The following is a 20,293-nucleotide window of genomic DNA, read 5'->3' as shown; positions in this document are numbered from 1 at the left end:
TGGTCAGCGTCCATAGCCGGATGAAGAGCTCAAGCCCAAAACGTCGGTTCCTTATCTGTACCTATGCTTTGTGTAGGAATTTAAATTTGCTCACCTCCCCTCCACCCCCCAGCCCCGCCAAAATGAATCGCTGGGATGCATGCCCCTGGCCCTGTTCTGGTGTGGAGCCACGTCCTTGAGGGGCGATGGATGGAGGCTGGGAACCGAGCAGCTGGCCTGCCCCCGTCCAAGGCCAGGCCGGTCTTGTGGCTGCCCGAGGCTGCGATAATGGGCAGAGCCAGGGGGGTATAAATCGGCCCCAGTGCTGACGAGTCTGCACTCTCGAGACAGGGCGCACCATGAAGACACTTCTGCTCCTTGCCTTCCTGGGGATTGCCGGTGAGGTCACAGCTCTCTCTCTCTCTCTCTCTCCATCCCCGAACCAAGCCTATTGTTCCCTTCCTTCTCTCCCTCTGTCTCACTCGCTTTTCTCTCTCTCCCTCACTCTCTCCTACACCTGTTGTCCTCCTCCAACTCTTTCAACCCTCTCTCCCACCTCTTCCCTTTCTCCCCCTTTCCCCTGTCTTTCCAGACTTCCTTCCTCTCTCACTCCCCCTTTCTGCCTCCTCTCTCCACTCTTTTATCTCCTCTCTTGATCCCCTGCTTTCCCCCGATCTCCCCTCCCACTCACTCCCTTTCCCTCCTCCTCCTCACCCTCCTCTCCCACCCGATACCCTGTTCTCCCCCCCGGTCTAACTCTGTGCTCTTACCCACAGTTGCGGCTCCCACCAACGATGACGATAAGATTGTGGGGGGCTATGAGTGTGCCCAGCACTCTACACCCTGGATAGTCTCCCTCTTCGTAGGCTACCATATGTGTGGGGGCTCCCTCATCAATACAGACTGGGTGGTCTCCGCCGCTCACTGCTACAAAAGGCAAGAACTGAGAATGGGAGGGCTGGAGAGCTGCCCCTCCACATCTCTGTAACCCCCTCCGGTCCCCTACACCTCTCCCTGTCTGTCACCGCCTCCGGTCCCTTACACTGCTCCCTGTCTCCGAAAACCCTCCGGTCTCCGACACGCCTCCGGTCTCCAACACGCCTCCGGTCTCCAACACGCCTCCGGTCTCCAACACGCCTCCGGTCTCCGACACGCCTCCGGTCTCCGACACGCCTCCGGTCTCCGACACCCCTCCGGTCTCCAACACGCCTCCGGTCTCCGACACCCCTCCGGTCTCCAACACGCCTCCGGTCTCCGACACCCCTCCGGTCTCCGACACCCATCCCTGTCTCTGTAACCCCCTCCAGCCCACTACACATCTCCGGTCTCCTACTCCCCTCCCCGTCTCTGTAAACCCCCTCCGGTCCCCTACACCTTTCCCAGTCTCTGTAAACCCCTCCAGTCCCCTACACCCCTCCCTGTCTCTGTCACTCCCTCCGGTCCACTACACCGCTTCCTGACTCTGTCACCCCCTCTGGTCCCTTACACCCCTCCCGTCACTGTAATCCCTTTCAGTCCCCTTCACCCCTCCCCGTCTCTGTAACCCTCTCCGGTCCCCTATACTCCTCCTTGTCTCTAATTTTACGACCTCTCCACAGCAAATTACAGGTTCGTCTGGGTGAACACAATATCAAGGTGGACGAAGGAACCGAGCAATTTATTGATTCAGAGAAGGTGATCCGTCATCCCAGGTACAATTACTACACCTTGGACAATGACATCATGCTGATCAAACTCTCCAAACCTGCTTCCCTCAACCGCAACGTCATGGCCATCCCGCTGCCTGTCGACTGTGCCTACGAGGGCGAAATGTGTCTCATCTCTGGCTGGGGAGAGACCAAAGACTCGGGTGAGTCCCTGGCAGTCTGACCGAGGGAGGTGGAGGGTGGTGGCGGGGGGTGGGGGAGGGGGAGAGAGCAGCTGCAGGGGGAGAGGGGATTGGAGGCTGGAGTGGGGGTCGCAGGGGTTGGTGGAGAGGGAGAAGAGATCGGGGAGGGGGGCTTTTTGGGAAAGGGGGAGGAGGGGAGAGCATAGAACATTCTCGCACAGCACAGGCCCTTCAGCCCACGATGTTGCGCCATGGCCTCATCCCGTGCCTGCGAAACAAGCTGCTGAATGGCAGACGAGCCATTCTCCATAATAGATAGAAGAAGGGCAGAGTGGCCTTCTCTCCCTGTGTAGTAGGTTGGAGATGGGCAGAACGGCCTCCTGACAGGTCAGAGAAGGGGAGAGCGGCTTCCTCTCCCTATCGCAGGTTAGAGAGGGGCAGAATGGCCTCCTGTCCAGATGACAGGGGGGCAAAACGGACTCCAGATCCTGAGTAGCAGGTTGGAGAGAGGCAGATTAGCCCCTCAATCCCCTGCGAGTCCGATCTGAGGGGTGGAGTGATGTGTGTGGGTGAATAAGCATGCTCTCTGACCTGTAACCTGTCTCCGATCCAGCGATCAGTAATGAACGGCTGCAGTGCTTAGACGCTCCAGTGTTGAGTGAGCAGGTGTGCCAGGATTCCTATCCGGGAATGATAACACCCAGTATGATGTGTGTGGGCTACATCGAAGGAGGCAAAGACTCATGTCAGGTACGTTACTGCCACCCCCTACACCGACCCAGAGGTAAATACCATCCACATTATCCACCCCTCCCTGTCTCTGTAACCCGCACCGGTCCCCTACACATCTCCCTGAATCCGTAATCCCCACCGGTCTCCTGCACCCCTTCCCGATTCTGTAACCCCCCTCCGGTCCCCTCCAATTCCCAACCCCCCTCCCCGTCTCTGTAATTCCCTCCTCTCCTCCCTCCTCCAATCCCGGCATTTGGATGGTTCCCCGATTCCCATGGCTCCGCCTTCATCCCCTCCGCGTCACCTCCCCGGTCACCTCCGGACGAATCCAGATCGGGACATTCCGCTCATCCGGACAGTTCCAATGTCTGAGATCAAGAAGCCTTCGTGATCCGTTGGAATTCCATCTTGTTGACGGATCCCGTGTCCCAAATTCCACCCCCCTGCAGGGTGATTCCGGTGGACCGGTCGTGTGCAACGGAGTGCTCCAAGGTATCGTCTCCTGGGGCTATGGGTGTGCCGAGAGAGATTATCCTGGTGTCTACACCAAGGTTTGCCAGTACACACAATGGATCAATAGTGTCATCGCGAACAACTGAAATCCCTCTCCCTGCGGCGAGTTCCGAGCAGCAGATCGCCTGCTCCAAAAATCTGTACATCATAAAATTTATCAATAAAATCAATGCACCAAATCCTTTGGCGTCCTCTTTCTAAGCTCTGACGGTCATTCCATGGGCCACAAGGTAGAATTGGAGATCTTTTATGGTCTGGAGGGGGCTACAGAGACAGGGAGTGGCGTAACAGACTGGAAGGGATTAGAGGGACAGGGAGGGCTGTCGGGGACCGGAGGGGTTTAGAGAGGGGAGGGATTTAAGGGACCGTAGGGGGGGGTTACAGACAGGGATGGGTGTAGGAGACTGGAGGGGGTTATAGAGGCATGGAGGGGTGTAGGGGACCTGAAAGGGTTACAGACCCAAGGCGGGGTGGGTTACAGAGACAGGGAGGGGTGGGTTGTGTGGGAGATATTTACCTCGGCCGTTGTAGGGGAGGGGGGAAGTAACTTCCCTGACATGAGTCTTTGCATCCTTTGATATAGCCCACACACATCATACTGGGTGTTAACATTCCAAGATAGGAATCCTGGCACACCTGCTCACTCAACCCCCTCCACCCCTCCCTGTTCTCTGTAACTCCCTCTGGTCTCCGGTCACCTACACCCCTCCCTATTTCTGTAAACCACCCCCTCCCCCCCCCCCCCCCCCAGTCTCCTACACCCATCTTTGCCCTGCTCTTCATCACTCTGTCCCCCTTCTAACAAAGCTCCAGACAATCCAACTCCACCCACCTTTACGCCATCCGCAGACTGACTCACCCACCCTTCCAAAATTAACATCCAGAACTTTGCAGACCCCGCGGTTGACTTGAAAATATGAGACTGGAGAAACTCAGCAGGTCAGTGTCCTTTATGTAGGAAAGCTAACGATACAGAACCGATGTTTCGGGCTTGAGGCCGTCATCGCAGTACGAGCAAAATGTCAACGTATGCAGTTATGTATCTTCCTACTAAACACCCCTGTGTCTGCAGGAGGTGGCACCCTTGCACCCACCCCCTCCTTCCTCACCACCGTTCCAGGCCTCAAACTGCCCTTGCAAGTGAAGCAACACTTGACCTGTGACCCACGGCACCCGGCGATCCCACTGTTCCCCTTTCCCTCCGTCCGCACCCGTGACAGGGACCTCCCAGTGGCCGGCCCCTTCAATTCTGTCACCCCCCCCCCACCCCTGCTCTCGCGCCGACTGGTCTGGCCGTAGCCTCAGGGACGATCCCACCAAGACCGCCCGTCAATCGGAAGAACAACGCTTGATTTTCCGCTCTCCAACCGGATGGCCTTGACATCGACCTCCGGCAGCTGCCAGCCCACTCCCCGCTCTCCCTTCCCTTCGGCTCTCCACCCCAGCGACTGCACTTTCTGACGAGACTGAGGCGGGCGACCCCCGACCCCCACGTCAACCTTCAACAGGGGCTCCAGCGAGAGCGTCCTGGCCGGCGGCGTTGCAGAGAAATGGATCTTCAGGACCATAAGAGCAGCCGAAAGGATCGCTGGGGTCTTCCCTCCCTCTCCCCTCTTCCTCCCTCCCCATCTATTACCTCTTGCCTGTGGGTCTGCGCTCCTCCCCCTACCTCTCCACCATTTTCTTCGGATGCCTGCCAACATTTTGTGGTCCCCTGCCGAAGGGCGCAGGCCCGGAACGTCGGTGCCGTATCTTCACCGTTTGACCTGCTGAGTTTCTCCAGCGCCGTGGGGTTCGAGGTCAAACGGTTCTCTTTATAGGGCAAAGATAAAGAAACAGAACCGAGGCTTCAGGCCCAAGGCCTTCATCAAGGGGGTGGGCAAATGTTGGCAGGGCGTCCGAACAAGATGGTTGGGGAGCAGCGCGACACCACGGGCAGGAGGTAGTAGGTGGAGGGAGGGGACACGGTGGGGAGAACGAGGGAGAGTACGGGTGGTCGTTCATGAGGCCACGGAGAGACGCGTGAGCACAGGGGGAGGACAGAAGTGAAGGGGCCGGCCTCTGGGAGATCCCCGATGCCGACAGAGTGAAGGTGCTCGGCGAAGGATTCTCCCGGCCTGTGCCCGGGTCTCGCTGACGGGCCACGACGGGAGGACATTTTCCTTCTGCTCTCCTTCAGTGTTTCTTTGTTGCGTTCTCGAAGAATTCAGTCCAGCTCACGACAGATAATCTTCCCCAGACAAAGCCAGGCTGTCCATCCCTCAGCAGATTGCGCCCCTCCAAATGCTTCAATGGGGAAGGGGTGGGGTCCGCGAGGAGTGAGGGGGGAAGGGGTGAGGTCCGCGAGGAGTGAGGGGGGAAGGGGTGGGGTCCGCGAGGAGTGAGGGGGGAAGGGGTGGGGTCCGCGAGGAGTGAGGGGGAAGGGGTGGGGTCCGCGAGGAGTGAGGGGGGAAGGGGTGGGGTCCGCGAGGAGTGAGGGGAAGGGGTGGGGTCCGCGAGGAGTGAGGGGGAAGGGGTGGGGTCCGCGAGGAGTGAGGGGGGAAGGGGTGAGGTCCGCGAGGAGTGAGGGGGGAAGGGGTGAGGTCCGCGAGGAGTGAGGGGGGAAGGGGTGGGGTCCGCGAGGAGGGAAGGGGTGAGGTCCGCGAGGAGTGAGGGGGGAAGGGGTGGGGTCCGCGAGGAGTGAGGGGGAAGGGGTGGGGTCTGCGAGGAGTGAGGGGGAAGGGGTGAGGTCCGCGAGGAGTGAAGGGGTGGGGTCCGCGTGGAGTGACAGGGTTTGTTACAGCCATCTCCGCCACCCTGCTTCCTGCGGACGTTCCGTCACCCATGGGTGCGAGCCTCCTCAATGGCCATGACAAATGACTGTTGCCAGAGCCGCCGTCTCCATTGAAGCGACCCTCACACTTCCCATCCCTTGAGGAGCCAAAGGTGGGCGGGGGGGGGTGGGGGGAGGGGAAAGAATTGGGATTCGCCTCAGTCCATGTCGGGAACAGTTTCTCCTTGCACCGAGGTGTCATCACAACTCCCATCTGCCCAAGAATTGCAGGTGGGTGCAGCAAACGCACGGCGCCCAGGGTCCTGGGAGCAGGGGGCTGTGGGGGGGGGGGGGGGTGAGGGGGTGTCTCCAGCAATGGGTCAAGATTCAGAGGTCTGGGCCTACAAACCATGGAGCCATCACTGGCCAGGATCAAGGTCAAGGCTGGTAGCCAGCACTGGGCCAGCTGCAAGGTTCAGAAGTCAGGGGGTTACAAGGTCAGGGTGCCAGTATTGGTCAAGTGGACAGGTTTCAGAGGTCAGGACCAGCAATCAGCCAGGATAAAATTTCAGAAGTCAGGGTTCATTGTGAGGTAGAAACTGGATTTGACGTGGTCTGTATGGGAGAAGCCAGAGTGTGATGGTGGATGAGGCTTCACAGACTGGAGGCCTGTGACAAGTGGTGTTGCCTCAGGAATCGGTGCTGGGACCCTGGGACCATTGATGTTTGTCCTCTACATCAATGATCTGGTTGATGATGTGGTAATTTGGATCAGAAAGTTTTCAGATGACACTATGATTGGACGGGTTGTGGAGAGCGAAAGTTTTCAGTTTGTAGAGGGATCTGGACCAGCTGGGAAAATGGGCTGAAAAATGGACAAACCAAGAAAGGACGTACACGGTGAATGGTCAGGCACTGAGGAATTCGGTAGAACAGAGGGATATGGGAATACAGATGCATAATTCCCGGAAAGAAGCGTCACAAGTGGATAGGGTTGCAAAGAGCTTTTGCCACATTGGCCTTCATAAATCAGAGTATTGAGTCCAGGAGTTGGGATGTTATGGTAAAGTTGTATAAGACATTGGTGAGGCCAAATTGGGAGAATTGTGTGCAGTTTTGGTCAACAAACTACAGGAAAGGTATCAATAAGATAGAAAGAAGGCAGAAAAGATTGACTGGGATGTTGCCCGGACTTCAGGAACCAAGTTACAGGGAAAGGTTAAACCGGTTCAGACTTTATTCCATGGAGCATAGAAGAATGAGGGGAGATTTGATATTTAAAATGACGAGGGGGAGAGACAGAGTAAATGTAGGTCGGCTTTTCCCACTGAGGGTGGGTGAGATACAAACCGACGACGTGGGTCAAGGGTGAAAGGGGAGAAGTTTAGGGGGAACGTCTTCACACAGAGAGCGTGGAGCACGCTGAGGTGCTGAATGTGGGCTCAATTTTAAAATTTAAGAAGAATTTGGACTTGTACATGCATGGGTATGGAGGGATACGGACTGAGCGTAGGTCAGTGGGACAACGCATTGTAATAATTCAGCAGACTAGATGTGCCGAAGGGCCTTTTTCTCGACTGCAATGACCAAGGGTTCAGTTGATGAGGAAAGGGGCCAGTAGAAGTTTGTGGAGAGGAGAGGTAGAAAGAAAGAACAAGCAGCACTGATCGGATCTCAGCACCTTGAAATAAAGTAAAAACATGATTGGACCAAGCCAACTAATTAAGACAAAGGTGCTCTGATTGGTGCTGGTATGGACCAATTTGGTGATGACCCAAGACATCTGGAGGGACAATCCCTGGAATCCCTGCAGGGATGCCTCCAATAGTGAAAGGGGGCAGGATTTCAACATGGTACACTCATGGGGGCAGTGTTGGTCCAAACACTTCCCATGTCCTGACACAACAAAATAAAGGCAAACACTCAGAAAATAGTCAGCAGGAATTCAAATTGACAAAATGGAAAACAGTCCCCAAAATCAGCAGGTTTGTCCACGAACACGGAGCAGGGGCAGCGGATTTTGGAAACCGTTACACAATGAAAAGTGGGAAATGGTGTCACACACTTGCTGGGGATCATACACAGAGTGAAGCTCCGTCCGCACTGTCCCATCACACATTTGAGGGGTCAGACACAGAGTGAAGCTCCCTCCGAAACGTCCCATCACACATTCCCGGGTTCAGACACAGAGTGAAGCTATCTCTGCAGTGTCCCATCACACATTCTTGGGGTTGGATCCAGAGGGAATCTCCCGCCACGCTGTCTAATTACACACTCCCAGGGTGAAGCTCCCTCTGCACGATTCCATCACCCACTCCCTGGGACAGACACAGAGTGAGGCTCCCTTCACCACATCTCAACAACCAATCCCAGGGTTTGTTCCAGAGTGAAGCTCCCTCTGCACCGTAAAATAACACACTACCGGGGTCAGACCCAGAGTGAAGCTCCCTAGGCACCATTCCATCACCCACTCCCTGGGACAGGAGCAGAGTGAAGCTCCCTCCACACCGTTCTGTCACACACTGTAGGGGACAGACAAAGAGTGAAGCTCCCTCCGCTCCGTCGCATCAAACACTCCCACGGTCAGACACAGAGTGAAGCTCCCTCTGCACTGACACATCACACACTCCCGGGCTCAGATGCAGAGTGAAGCTCCCTCCGCTCCGTCGCATCAAATACTCCCAGGGTCAGATACAGAGTGAAACGCCCACCGCACCGACACATCACACACTCCCAAAGTCAGACGCAAAGTGAAGTTCCCTCCACACTGACACAAAACACACTCCCGGGGTCAGACGCAGAGTGAAGCTCCCTCCGCACCATCCCATCACACACTCTAGGGGACAGACAGAGAGTGAAGCTCCATCTACACCGTCCCATCACACATTTCCGGTGTCAGAGTAGAGTGAAGCTCCCTCCACCACATCCCGTCAACCACTCCCAGGGTCAGTTCCAGAGTGAAGCTCCCTCTGCACCGTAAAATAACACACTCCCGAGGTCAGACGCAGAGTGAAGCTCCCTCCGCAACATCCCATCACACACTCCCGGGCTCAGATGCAGAGTGAAACTCCCTCCGCACCATCCAATCACACATTCCCAGGATCAGACACAGAGTGAAGCTCCCTCTGCTCCGTCGCATCAAATACTCCCAGGGTCAGACACAGAGTGAAACGCCCACTGCACCAACACATCACACACTCCCAAAGTCAGATGCAAAGTGAAGTTCCCTCCACACTGTTCAGTCACACACTCTAGGGGATAGACACATAGTGAAGCTCCCTCCGCACCGTCGCATAAAACACTCCCAGGGTCATCACAGAGTGAAGCTCCATCTACACCGTCCCATCACACATTACCGGGGACAGAGTAGAGTGAAGCACCCTATGCACTGACACATCACACACTCACGGGGTCAGATGCAAACTGAAGCTCCCTCCACACCGTCCCATCACACACTCGACAGGACAGGCACAGAGTGAAGTTCCCTCCACATCATCGCATAAAACACTCCCAGGGTAAGAAACAGAGTGAAGCTCCCTCTACACCGTCCCATCACACACTCCCAGGATCAGAGCAGAGTGAAGTTCCCTCCGCACTGACACATCACACACTCTCAGGGTAAGACGCAGAGTGAAGCTCCCTCCACACCGTTCCGTCACAGACTCTAGGGGACAGACAAAGAGTGAAGCTCCCTCTGCTCTGTCGCATCAAATACACCCACGGTCAGACACAGAGTGAAGCTCCCTCCGCACCTTCCAATACCCACACTCCCGTGGTCAGACACAGAATGAAGCTCCCACCATAATGTCCCATCGCACACTCTGGGCGTCAGAGCAGAGTGAAGCTCCCTCCACACCGTTCTGTCACAGATTCTAGGGGACAGACAAAAAGTGAAGCTCCCTCCACACTGACACATCACACACTCCCGAGGTTAGACTCAGAGTGAAGCTCCCTCCGCTCCGTCGATCAAATACTCCCAGGGTCAGACACAGAGTGAAGCTCCCTCCGCACCATCCCATCACACACTCGAGGGGTCAGGAAATAAGTGATGCTCCCTCTGCACCGTCCCATCACTCACTCTCGGGGTCAGTCCCAGAGTGAAGCTCATTCAGCACCCTCACGTCACACTTTCCCAGGGTCAGACAAAGAGTGAAGCTCCCTCCGCATTGTCCAATCACACACTCCCGAGGGTCAGACACAGAGTGAAGCTCCCTCCGCACCCACACGTCACACATTCCTGGGGTCAGACAAAGAGTAAAGCTCCCTCCGCATTGTCCAATCACACACTCCCGAGGGTCAGACACAGAGTGAAGCTCCATCCACTATGTTGCATCACACACTCCTGGGGTCAGACACAGAGTGAAACTCCCTCTGCAACGTTGCTTCACACAATCATGGGTTCAGACACAGAGGGAAGCTTGCTCCGCACCGACCCAGCACACACTCTCGGGGTCAGGCGCAGAGTGAAGGTCCCTCTGCAACATCCCATCACACACTCCCGGGATCAGACACAGAGTGAAGCTCCCTCCGCACCAACACATCACACACTCCCGAAGTCAGACGCAGAATGAAGCTTTCTCTGCATCGTCCCATCACACACTCCTGATGTCGGACCCAGAGGGAACCACCCTCTGCTCCGTCCCATCACATACTCCTGGGGTCAGAGCAGAGTGAAGTTCCCTCCGCACTGACACATCACACACTCCAAAGGTCAGACACAGAGTGAAGCTCCATACACTACTTTGCATCACACACTCCCGGGGTCAGACGCAGAGTGAAGCTCCCTCCGCAGCGTCCCATCACCCACTCCCAGGGTCAGTCCCAGAGTGAAGCTCACTCTGCACCGCCACGACACACACTGCTGGGGTCAGACAAAGAGTGAAGCTAACTCCGCATTGTCCCATCACACACTCCCATGGTTAGACCCAGAGTGAAGCTACTTCTGCAACGTCCCTTCACACACTCTTGGGTTTAGACACAGAGTGAAGCTCCCTCTGCACCGACCCATCACACACTCCCGGGGTCAGGCACTGAGGGAAGCTCCCTCTGCACCGACCCATCACACACTCCCGTGGTCAGACGCAGAGATAAGCTCCCTCCGCACTGACCCATCACTCACTCCCGGGGTCAAACACAGAGTAAAGCTCCCACCCCGCTGTCCCGTCACAGACTCTCGAGTTCAGAGCAGAGATAATCTCGTCCGGACCATTCCGTCACACACTCTCGGGGACAGACGCAAAGTGAAGCTCCCTCCGCACCATCCCATCACACACTCCCGAGGTCAGACGCAGAGCGAAGCTCCCTCTGCAACATCCCATCACACACTCCCGGGCTCAGATGCAGAGTGAAGCTCCCTCCGCACCGTACCGTTACACAATCCCAGGATCAGATAGAGAGTGAAGCTCCCTCCACACCGACACATCACACACTCCCGAAGTCAGACGCAGAGTGAAGCTTTCTCTGCATCGTCCCATCACACACTCCTGATGTCGGACCCAGAGGTAATCTCCCTCCACTCCGTCCCATCAAACACTCCCAGAGTCAGATCATGAGTGAAGCTTCCTCTGCACTGTCCTGTCACGCACCCCCAGGGTCAGAAACAGAGTGAAGCACCCACCATCCTGTCACACACTCCTGGGGTCAGACGCAGAGTGAAGCTCCCTGCGCACCGTTCCGTCACACATTCTTGGGTTCAGACACAGAGGGAATCTCCCACTGGACCGTCCCATCACATACTCCCGGGGTCAGACCCAGAGGTAATCTCCCTCCACACTGTCCCATCAAACACACCCGGAGTCAGATTCTAAGTGAAGCTCCCTCTGCACTGTCCCGTCACACACCCCCAAGGTCAGACACAGAGAGAAGCTCCCTCCGCCCCGTCCCGTCACACACTTCCGGGGTCAGACGCAGAGTGAAGCTCCCTCCACATCGTTCTGTCACACACTCTAGGGGACAGACAAAGAGTGAAGCTCCCTCCGCACCATCCCATCTCACACTCCAGGGGTCAGACGCAGAGTGAAGCTCCCACCACACTGACCCATCACACACAACTGGTGTCAGACACAGAGTGAAGCTTCCTCCACTGGCTCGTCACACACCCCTGGGGTCAACAGAGAGTGAAGATCCTTCCACTCTGATCCATCACACACTCTTGGGTTCAGATACAGAGGTAAGTTCCCTTCTCACCATCCTATCACACACTCCCAGGGTCACACGTAGAGTGAAGCTCCCTTCGCACAGTCCCATCTCACACTCCGGGGGTCAGACACAGAGTAAAGCTCCCACCCCACTGTCCTGACACAGACGCTCGAGTTCAGACCAGAGATAATCTCCGTCCGGACCATTCCGTCACACACTCTCGGGGACAGACACATAGTGAAGCTCCCTCCGCACCGTCGCATAAAACACTCCCAGGGTCAGTCACCGAGTGAAGTTCCCTCTGCACCGTCCCATCACACACTCCCAGGGTCAGAGCAGTGTGAAGTTCCCTCTGCATTGACTCATCACACACTCCCGGGGTCAGACGCAGGGTGAAGCTCCCTCCACACCGTCCCATCAAACACTCGTGGGGTCAGACCCAGAGTGAAGCTCCCAACGCAGTGACACATCACACACTCGTGGGGTCAGACGCAAAGTGAAGCTCCCTCCGCACCATCCCATCACACACTCCCGAGGTCAGACGCAGAGCGAAGCTCCTTCCGCAACATCCCATCACACATTCCCGATGTCAGACGTAGAGCGAAGCTCCCTCCGCAACATCCCATCACACACTCCTGATGTCGGACCCAGAAGGAATCTCCCTCCACTCCGTCCCATCATACACTCCCGGAGTCAGATCCTGAGTGAAGCTTCCTCTGCACTGTCCCGTCACGCACCGCCAGGATCAGACACAGAGTGAAGCTCCATCTGCACCATTCCATCACACACTCCCGAGGTCAGATGCAGAGCGAAGCTCCCTCCGCAACATCCCATCACACACTCACGGGCTCAGATGCAGAGTGAAGCTCCCTCCGCACCGTCCCATCTCACACTCTTGGGTTCAGACACAGATGGAAGCTCCCTCCGCACTATCTCATCACACACCCCCGGGATCAGACACAGAGTGAAACTCCCTCTGCACCAGCCCGTCACACACTCCCGAGGGTCAGACACAGAGTGAAGCTCACTGCGCATCGTCCCATCACACACTCATGGGGTCAGACACAGAGTGAAGCTCCCTCCGCTCAGTTCCATGAGACACTCCCGAGGTCAGACCCAGAGGTAATCTCCCTCCACTCCGTCCCATCATACACTCCCGGAGTCAGATCCTGAGTGAAGCTTCCTCTGCACTGTCCCGTCACGCACCGCCAGGATCAGACACAGAGTGAAGCTCCCTCAGCACTGTTCCATCACACACTCCCGGGGTCAGACACAGAGTGAAGCTCCCTCCGCTCAGTTCCATGAGACACTCCCGGGGTCAGACATATAGTGAACTTCCCTCCGCACTGTCCCGTCACACAATCCTGCGGTCAGAGACAAAGTGAAGCTCCCTCCGCACTGTCCTGTCACATACTCTTGGGTTCAGAAACAGAATGAAGCTCCATCTGCACTGTCCCATCACACAGCGTAAAGATTCCAATGAGTCGTCTCTTCACACACTCCCGAGGGTCAGACACAGAGTGAAGCTCCCTCAGCACTGTTCCATCACACACTCCCGGGGTCAGACACAGAGTGAAGCTCCCTCAGCACTGTTCCATCACACACTCCCGGGGTCAGACACAGAGTGAAGCTCCCTCCGCTCAGTTCCATGAGACACTCCCGGGGTCAGACATATAGTGAACCTCCCTCCGCACTGTCCCGTCACACAATCCTGCGGTCAGAGACAAAGTGAAGCTCCCTCCGCACTGTCCTGTCACATAATCTTGGGTTCAGAAACAGAATGAAGCTCCATCTGCACTGTCCCATCACACAGCGTAAAGATTCCAATGAGTCGTCTCTTCACACACTCCCGGGGTCAGACGCAGAGTGAAGCTCCCTTCGCACAGTCCCATCTCACACTCCAGGGGTCAGACACAGAGTAAAGCTCCCACCCCGCTGTCCCGTCACAGACTCTTGAGTTCAGAACAGAGATAATCTCCGTCCGGACCATTCTGTCACACACTCTCGGGGACAGACACATAGTGAAGCTCCCTCCGCACCGTCGCATAAAACACTCCCAGGGTCAGACACAGAATGAACCTCTCTCCGCACCGACACATCACACACTCCTGAAGTCAGACGCAGAGTTAAGCTTTCTCCGCATCATCCCATCACACACTCCTGATGTGGGACCCAGAGGGAATCTCCCTCCGCTCCGTCCCATCACATAATCCTGATGTCAGACCCAGAGGTAATCTCCCTCTGCTCCGTCCCATCAAACACTCCTTGAGTCAGATTCTGAGTGAAGCTTCCTCTGCACTGTCCCATCACGCACCCCCAGGGTCAGACCCAGAGGTAATCTCCCTCCACACCGTCCCAACAAACACACCTGGAGTCAGATCCTGAGTGAAGCTCCCTCCACACTGTCCCATCACACACGACTGGTGTCAGACACAGAGTGAAGCTCCCTCTCCACTGGCTCTTCACACCTTCCCGGGGTCAACACAGAGTGAAGATCCCTCTGATCTGATCCGTCACACACTCTTGGGTTCAGATACAGAGGGAAGTTCCCTTCTCACCATCCTATCACACACTTCCGGGGTCAGTCACAGAGTGAAGCTCTCTCCACACTGTCCCATCACACACTCGGGGTAATACACAGAGTGAAGTTCCCTCCATACTGACTCGTCATATACTTCCAGGGCCAGACATAGAGTGAAGTTCTCTCTTCACTGTCCCATTACACATTCCTGTGGTCAGACGCAGAGTGAAGCTCCCTCTGCACTGTCCCATCACACACTCCCAGAGTCAGATACAGAGTGAAGCTTCGTCCACAACATCCCATTGCACCCTCCTGTGGTCAGACACAGCATAAAGATTTTTTTTACCCAGAGAAGTGTGAATCTGTGGAATGCTCTGCCACAGAAGGTGGTAGAGGCAGATTCGCTGATTATGTTCAAAAGAGAGTTAGATAAGACTCTAGTGGGCAAAGGAGTTAAGGGTTATGGGGATAAGGCTGGAAAGGGGTACTGATGGTAGTGATCAGCCATGATCTGTAAAATGGCGGTGCTGGCTTGATGGGCCGAAGGGCCTACTCCAGCTCCTATTGTCTATTGTCTAATACATCATCCCTTCACACACTGCCAGGGTCAGACACCAAGTGAAGTTCCCTCCGCATTATACCGTCACACACTCCCGGAGTCTGACAGAGAGTGAAGCTCCCTCCACACCGTCCCATCACACACACCCGGGATCAGTCCCAGAGTGAAGCTCACTCTGCACCGTCCCATCACACAATCCCAGGGACAGACACAGAGTGAAGCTCTCTCTGCGCTGTCACATCACACACTCCCAGCGTTAGACACAGAGGGAAGCTTCATCCGCACCATCCATCGCACAATCCTGGGGTCAAAAACAAAGAGAAGCTCCCTCTCCACCATCCAATCACACACTCCTGCGGTCAGGCACAGCATAAAGATTCCAATAAATTGTCTCTTCACACACTCCCGAGGGTCAGACACAGAGTGAAGCTCCCTGCGCATCGTCCCGTCACACACTCTTGGGTTCAGACACAGAGTGTAGATCCCTTTGCACTGCCCCTTCACACACTCCAGGGGTCAGACCCAGAGCAAAGCTCCTTCTACACCATCCCATCAAATGCAACTGAGGTCACACACAGTGAACCTTCCTCCAAAATGTTTGAATTCACACTCCCAGAGTCAGATACAGATTTAACCTCCATCCACACTGAGCCTTCAGGAATCTCCCAGTTTCAGTCACACTCTCTGGACCAACCGATCACACTCCCCTGGGGTCAGATGAAACTCCCTTTCAACTGTCCCATCACACACTCCTGAGGTCAGTCACAGAGGGGGGCTCCAACCACAACATCCCATCACACACTCCTGAAGTCGAGACAGAGAGAAGCTCCCTCCGCACCGTCCCATCACACTGTCTCAAAGTCAGACACAGAGTGAAGCTCCCTCCGCCCCATCCTATCACACACTCCCGGGGTCAGAAACAGAGGAATCTCCATCCGCACCGTCCCGTCACACACTCTTGGGTTCAGACACAGAGGGAAGCTCCCTCTTTACTGTCTCATCACACACTCTCGGGGTCAGACACAGAGTGAAGATCCCTCTGCACCGTCCCATCACACTCTCCCAAAGTCAGACACAGAAGAAAGCTCCCTCCGCACCATCCCATCACACACTCCCGGGGTCAGACACAGAGTGAATCTCCATCTGCACCGTCCCATCACACACTCCTGAGGCCAGACATGGAGCGAAGCTCTCTGCACACCATCCCATCACACTATCCTGGGGTCAGACACAGAGTAAAGGTCCCTCCGCATGGTCCCATCACACACTCCTGTGGTCAGACATAGCATAAAGCTTCCAATAAATCGTCCCATCACACACTCCCGGAGACTGTCACAGAATGAAACTCCCTCCACACAGTCCCATCACACACTGTTTGGGTTAGACAGAGTGAAGTTCCCTCTGCAATGTCCCATCACACACTCCCGGGATCCAACACAGAGTGAAGTTCCATTTGCACTCTCCATCACACACTACCGGGGTCAGACACAGAGTGAAGCTCCCTTCGCACCGTCCCATCACACACTCCCGAGGTCAAGCACAGAGTGAAGCTCCCTCCGTACCGTCCCATCCCACACTCCTGTGGTCGGACACAGAGTGAACCTCCCTCCGCACTGTCTCGTCATACACTCCCAGGGTCTGACACAAAGTGAAGTTCCATTTGCACTCTCCATCACACACTACCGGAGTCAGACACAGAGTGAAGCTCCCTCCATGCCATCCCATTCCACACTCCCAGGGCATTGTGAGAAGCTAATGGGATATTTTTCGGTGGCCAGAGATTGAGATAACCTTGTGATCTGGTGGTAATGTAGCGTATCTCTTTCCCTGACAACAGTGACCTGTCTTCAGGCCCTATGGAGTGAGCTGATAGTGATAGAGGAAGGGGCAGAGTTCGTTGTACAAGATCCATGAATCACTCGCTGTCTGAAGAGGGTGTCAGCAAAGTGAAGGGTCTGTCTCGGGGTGTTGGGGGGAGGAGAATTGACCGGACTTCCTTCCCCTCCTTCTCCGTCCTGCTCCTGATGCCAATCAGCTGTTCCCGACCTAGCGCTGGGAGATGGAGAGACATGGTTAGGCAGGGCCGCAGACCCTCTCGATATATGGTTCTCTATGAACAAGTCTGGGAGAGGATCTAGGCCTGGGACACGAGCATGGCTGGGTCCGGGTCCCGACCGGAGACGATCACACGTGTGGGACTTGTGTGGGAGTGGTCTCTGGACTGGGAGAGTGTGGTCCAGATCAGGCCTCCGTGATCCAAGAGAGTTTTCCGTGCTCCTCGAGAACTCCCAGGTATCCTGCAGAGTTCTTGGTGATCCTGGATATGCTGCAGTGGTGTCGTACAGGACTCAGTGGTCCTGGTGCCTGAGCAGTCTACGTAATCCAGGACTGGTCTCCAGGATGAAGACCAGAGGCAGGTCTCCAGGATGGAAACCAGAGACAGGTCTCCAGGATGGAGACCAGAGACAGGTCTCTGGTCTTGGCAGTGGGGGAGTGAAGGTCTCTGAACCAGCGAGTGGTCTCCAATCAGGGGGTAGGCCTCTGATCCAGAGGGGAGGCCTCCAATCTGGAAAGGTGGTGCTACTGGAATAGAGCAGGTGGGACGGGATCGGGTGGGACAGGTCCTGGGAAGTTGGGGGGGCTCCGTCCAGATCCTGCGTGGGGCTGACCCTTGCGTGCATGCAATCTCACCTGATCTAGCGCCGGCCTCTTCTCTGCATTTGTTCTCAGGAGCCCTGAGGTCTCCGGTGCTTGGCCAGTCCTCATTTCCACCACGATGTCATCGTTTCTGACCTCTGTGCAAACTCTGGAAATGGGAAGGAGTCTTGGGATTGGTCGGACTTACTGCGCCCTCCATGGTCTTCCCTCTACGCAGGACTTCCCCACCTGAGGCTTGCGTGTCCCAATCGCATCTGGTTTCCAAACACCTTGCGCTTTTTGGGGGTGGGGGGAGCACTTCGCTTCCCCAACCCTGCCCTGCATAAATTGATGATTATGTATTGCCTCGTGGTTCCAAATGCACCATGCGTTCATGGGGTTTGCGTTCCCAACCTTACACTATGTCCATCAGCCCAGACTGGGGCCCGCGTTTCCAAATGCACATCACGTACGTCACCCTCCCTGGGGGCACATGTTGCTCTACACACTCTCCAGTGCAGTTCAGTCCTTTCTATAGTATGGTATGCAGAACATGTTGTGGCCCATGTACACGTGGTATTCCTGCTGTAGCCCATGAAAGCAGAACTCCAGCCATTGTATGTTGTTCTCTCCTCTCTCGCCTTCCCTCTCTGAATTCTTCCCTCTCTCTCTTTTCTCTCTCTTGCCCCTTCCCTCTCTCTCTTCTCCCTCTGTTACTCCATCCCCTTTTCTTCTTTCCCACTCCTCTCTCTCCTCCTCCTTTCTTCCCCTTTCTCTCACCTTCTCTCCTTTTTCTATCTCCCTTCTCTAAATCCCCTTCCACAATCACCCCTTCTTTCTCTCCCCTCCACTTCACTCCTCCTCCTTCCACTCCTCTCTTCTCCTTCCCTCCTCTCTCCCCTCCCCTCCCTGCCACCTTTCCCCACCCCTCCTCCTCCTCCTCGCCTTTTTCTTCCCTCCCCCTTCCCTCCTCTCCCCTCTCCTCTTCTGCTCTCCCCTCCCCTTCTGCTTCTCTCCTCCCCCTCTCCCTCTCCCTCCCCTCCTGCTCAACCCCTCCCCTCTCCCCTCCACTCCCCTGCTCTCCCCTCCCCCCTCCCATCCTGCTCTACCCTCCTTTCCCCTTTCCCTCTCTCCTCCACCAAGCCCTCTCCCTTTGCATTCCCCAGTCCCACAGGAATTCCCATCTGCAAGGTGTACTCACAAATCCTTCTCATCGGATTTCCATGGCCACATTTGCCCCTCCGGCAGAGGCAGATCCAGGATGGAGATGAGCAGGAGGAGAACGAGGACGCCGCCCACAGCCGCGATCACCACCAGTGCTACACTTCCTGTCTCCTCTTCTGTCCCTGTGGAGCAGTACATGGTCAGAGATCAGGGAGGGAGAGGTGGGGAATGGGGAGAGAGAGGGGGAAGAAAGAGAGAGATATTGCGGATCACATGGTGGGTCTGGAACAGGAGAGGGTGAACAAGACAGGGAGGGGGTGGAGGGGACCGGAAGGCATTACAGAGACTGGAGGGGTGTAGGGGACAGGAGGGGGTTACAGAGGCAGGGAGAGGTGGAGGGGACTGGTGGGGGTCACAGAGACAGGGAAGGGTGTAGGGGATTGGAAAGGGTTACAGAGACAGGGAGGGGTGTAGGAGACCGGAGAGGATTACAGAGACAGGGAGGGGTGTAGGAGACCGGAAGGAGCTGGAAGGTGATGCTTGCAGCTGTTTAAGGCATTGATGAGGCCAGGTTTGGAGTACTGTGCTTAGTTCTGGTCTCCAAATTATAGGAAGGATATAGATAAGGTGGAGAGGGTGTAGAGAGGTTTACAAGGATGTTGCCCGTCTTACAGCATCTGGATTACAGGGAGAGATTAAGGAGACTGGACTTTATTCATTGGAATGTAGATGACTGAGAGGGGACTTGATAGAGGTATTTAAAATTATGTAAAGAATAGATAGACTAGACATAAACAGACTCATTCCCCTGAGGGCAGGGGAGACTGGAACAAGAGGCCACGAGTTAAGGGTAAGGGGGAAAAACTTTAGGAGAAATATTAGAGGTTGCTTTTCACTCAGCGAGTGGTGCCACAATGGAATGAACTTCTGAATGAGATGGTTGCATCAGGGTCCCTTCTGTCATTTAAGAGAAGGTTGAATGTGTACATGGAGGTGAGGAGGTTGGAGGGTTATTGGCAGAGAGAGGTTTGAGCTAGTGGAGTTGTTCAGTGAACTGGTGCAGACTCGAAAGGCCGACATGGCCTGTTTCTGCTCTGTCAATGGTTGTATGGTTAAATGGGCGACAGAGACAGGGAGGGGGTTAGAGGACTGGAGTGGGTTACAGAGACAGGGAGGTGGGGGGGGGGGGTTAGGGGACCAGAGGGGGTTACAGAGACAGGGAGTGTTTAGAGGACCAGAGGGGATTCCCGAGACAGGGAGGGAGGTTACTTTACCGGAGGGGGTTACAGAGGACAGGGAGGCGGTTCGGGGACTGGAGGGGATTACAGAGACAGGGAGGAGGATTAGGGGACCTGAGGGGGCTACAGAGTGATTGGGATAAAAGTGGATAGAGAACATTGGCTGACATCACAGTGGGATTACTGAGGAGGGGCCTGGGGGGATGCTGTGGGTCTCTTAGGACAGTCACTA

General features: G+C 55.6%; 2 protein-coding genes and 1 long non-coding RNA gene across 3 annotated transcripts in view; 1 reads left to right on the top strand and 2 right to left on the bottom strand.

The window, feature by feature from the left end:
* Positions 1-267: 267 nt before the first annotated feature.
* On the top strand, positions 268-3,231 carry LOC138764312 (trypsin-like). Its single transcript, XM_069940058.1, has 5 exons — positions 268-378; positions 756-915; positions 1,578-1,828; positions 2,421-2,557; positions 2,989-3,231. The coding sequence occupies exons 1-5, from the start codon at positions 339-341 to the stop codon at positions 3,136-3,138; spliced, it is 738 nt and encodes a 245-aa protein (XP_069796159.1). The 5' UTR covers positions 268-338; the 3' UTR covers positions 3,139-3,231.
* Positions 3,232-7,735: 4,504 nt separating this feature from the next.
* On the bottom strand, positions 7,736-19,001 carry LOC138764314 (uncharacterized). The gene is made up of 3 exons (XR_011358099.1): positions 18,861-19,001; positions 17,714-17,828; positions 7,736-17,074 (listed from the first exon to the last, which is right to left on the bottom strand). It is a non-coding gene; the product is annotated as an uncharacterized lncRNA (long non-coding RNA).
* A 1,105-nt stretch (positions 19,002-20,106) lies between these two features.
* The window catches only part of bcam (basal cell adhesion molecule (Lutheran blood group)), an 18,983-nt gene continuing 18,796 nt past the window's right edge, over positions 20,107-20,293 (bottom strand). Inside the window, exon 6 of the mRNA XM_069942427.1 lies at positions 20,107-20,135. Within this exon, the coding sequence (XP_069798528.1) occupies positions 20,107-20,135 (29 nt within the window). The remainder of the gene's footprint in view (positions 20,136-20,293) is intronic.

The sequence above is a fragment of the Narcine bancroftii genome, chromosome 5 (assembly GCF_036971445.1).
Source record: "Narcine bancroftii isolate sNarBan1 chromosome 5, sNarBan1.hap1, whole genome shotgun sequence".
In the NCBI taxonomy this organism is placed as follows: Eukaryota; Metazoa; Chordata; class Chondrichthyes; order Torpediniformes; family Narcinidae; genus Narcine; species Narcine bancroftii.
This window is presented reverse-complemented; position numbering and strand designations above follow the sequence as displayed.

Bases quoted from the DNA above. Each gene is read 5' to 3' on its own strand.
- LOC138764312 (XM_069940058.1), top strand. From the start codon at position 339: ATGAAGACACTTCTGCTCCTTGCCTTCCTGGGGATTGCCG. The intron at 379-755 runs GTGAGGTCACAG...TCTTACCCACAG, and splicing joins TGCCTTCCTGGGGATTGCCG to TTGCGGCTCCCACCAACGAT. The intron at 916-1,577 runs GCAAGAACTGAG...ACCTCTCCACAG, and splicing joins GCCGCTCACTGCTACAAAAG to CAAATTACAGGTTCGTCTGG.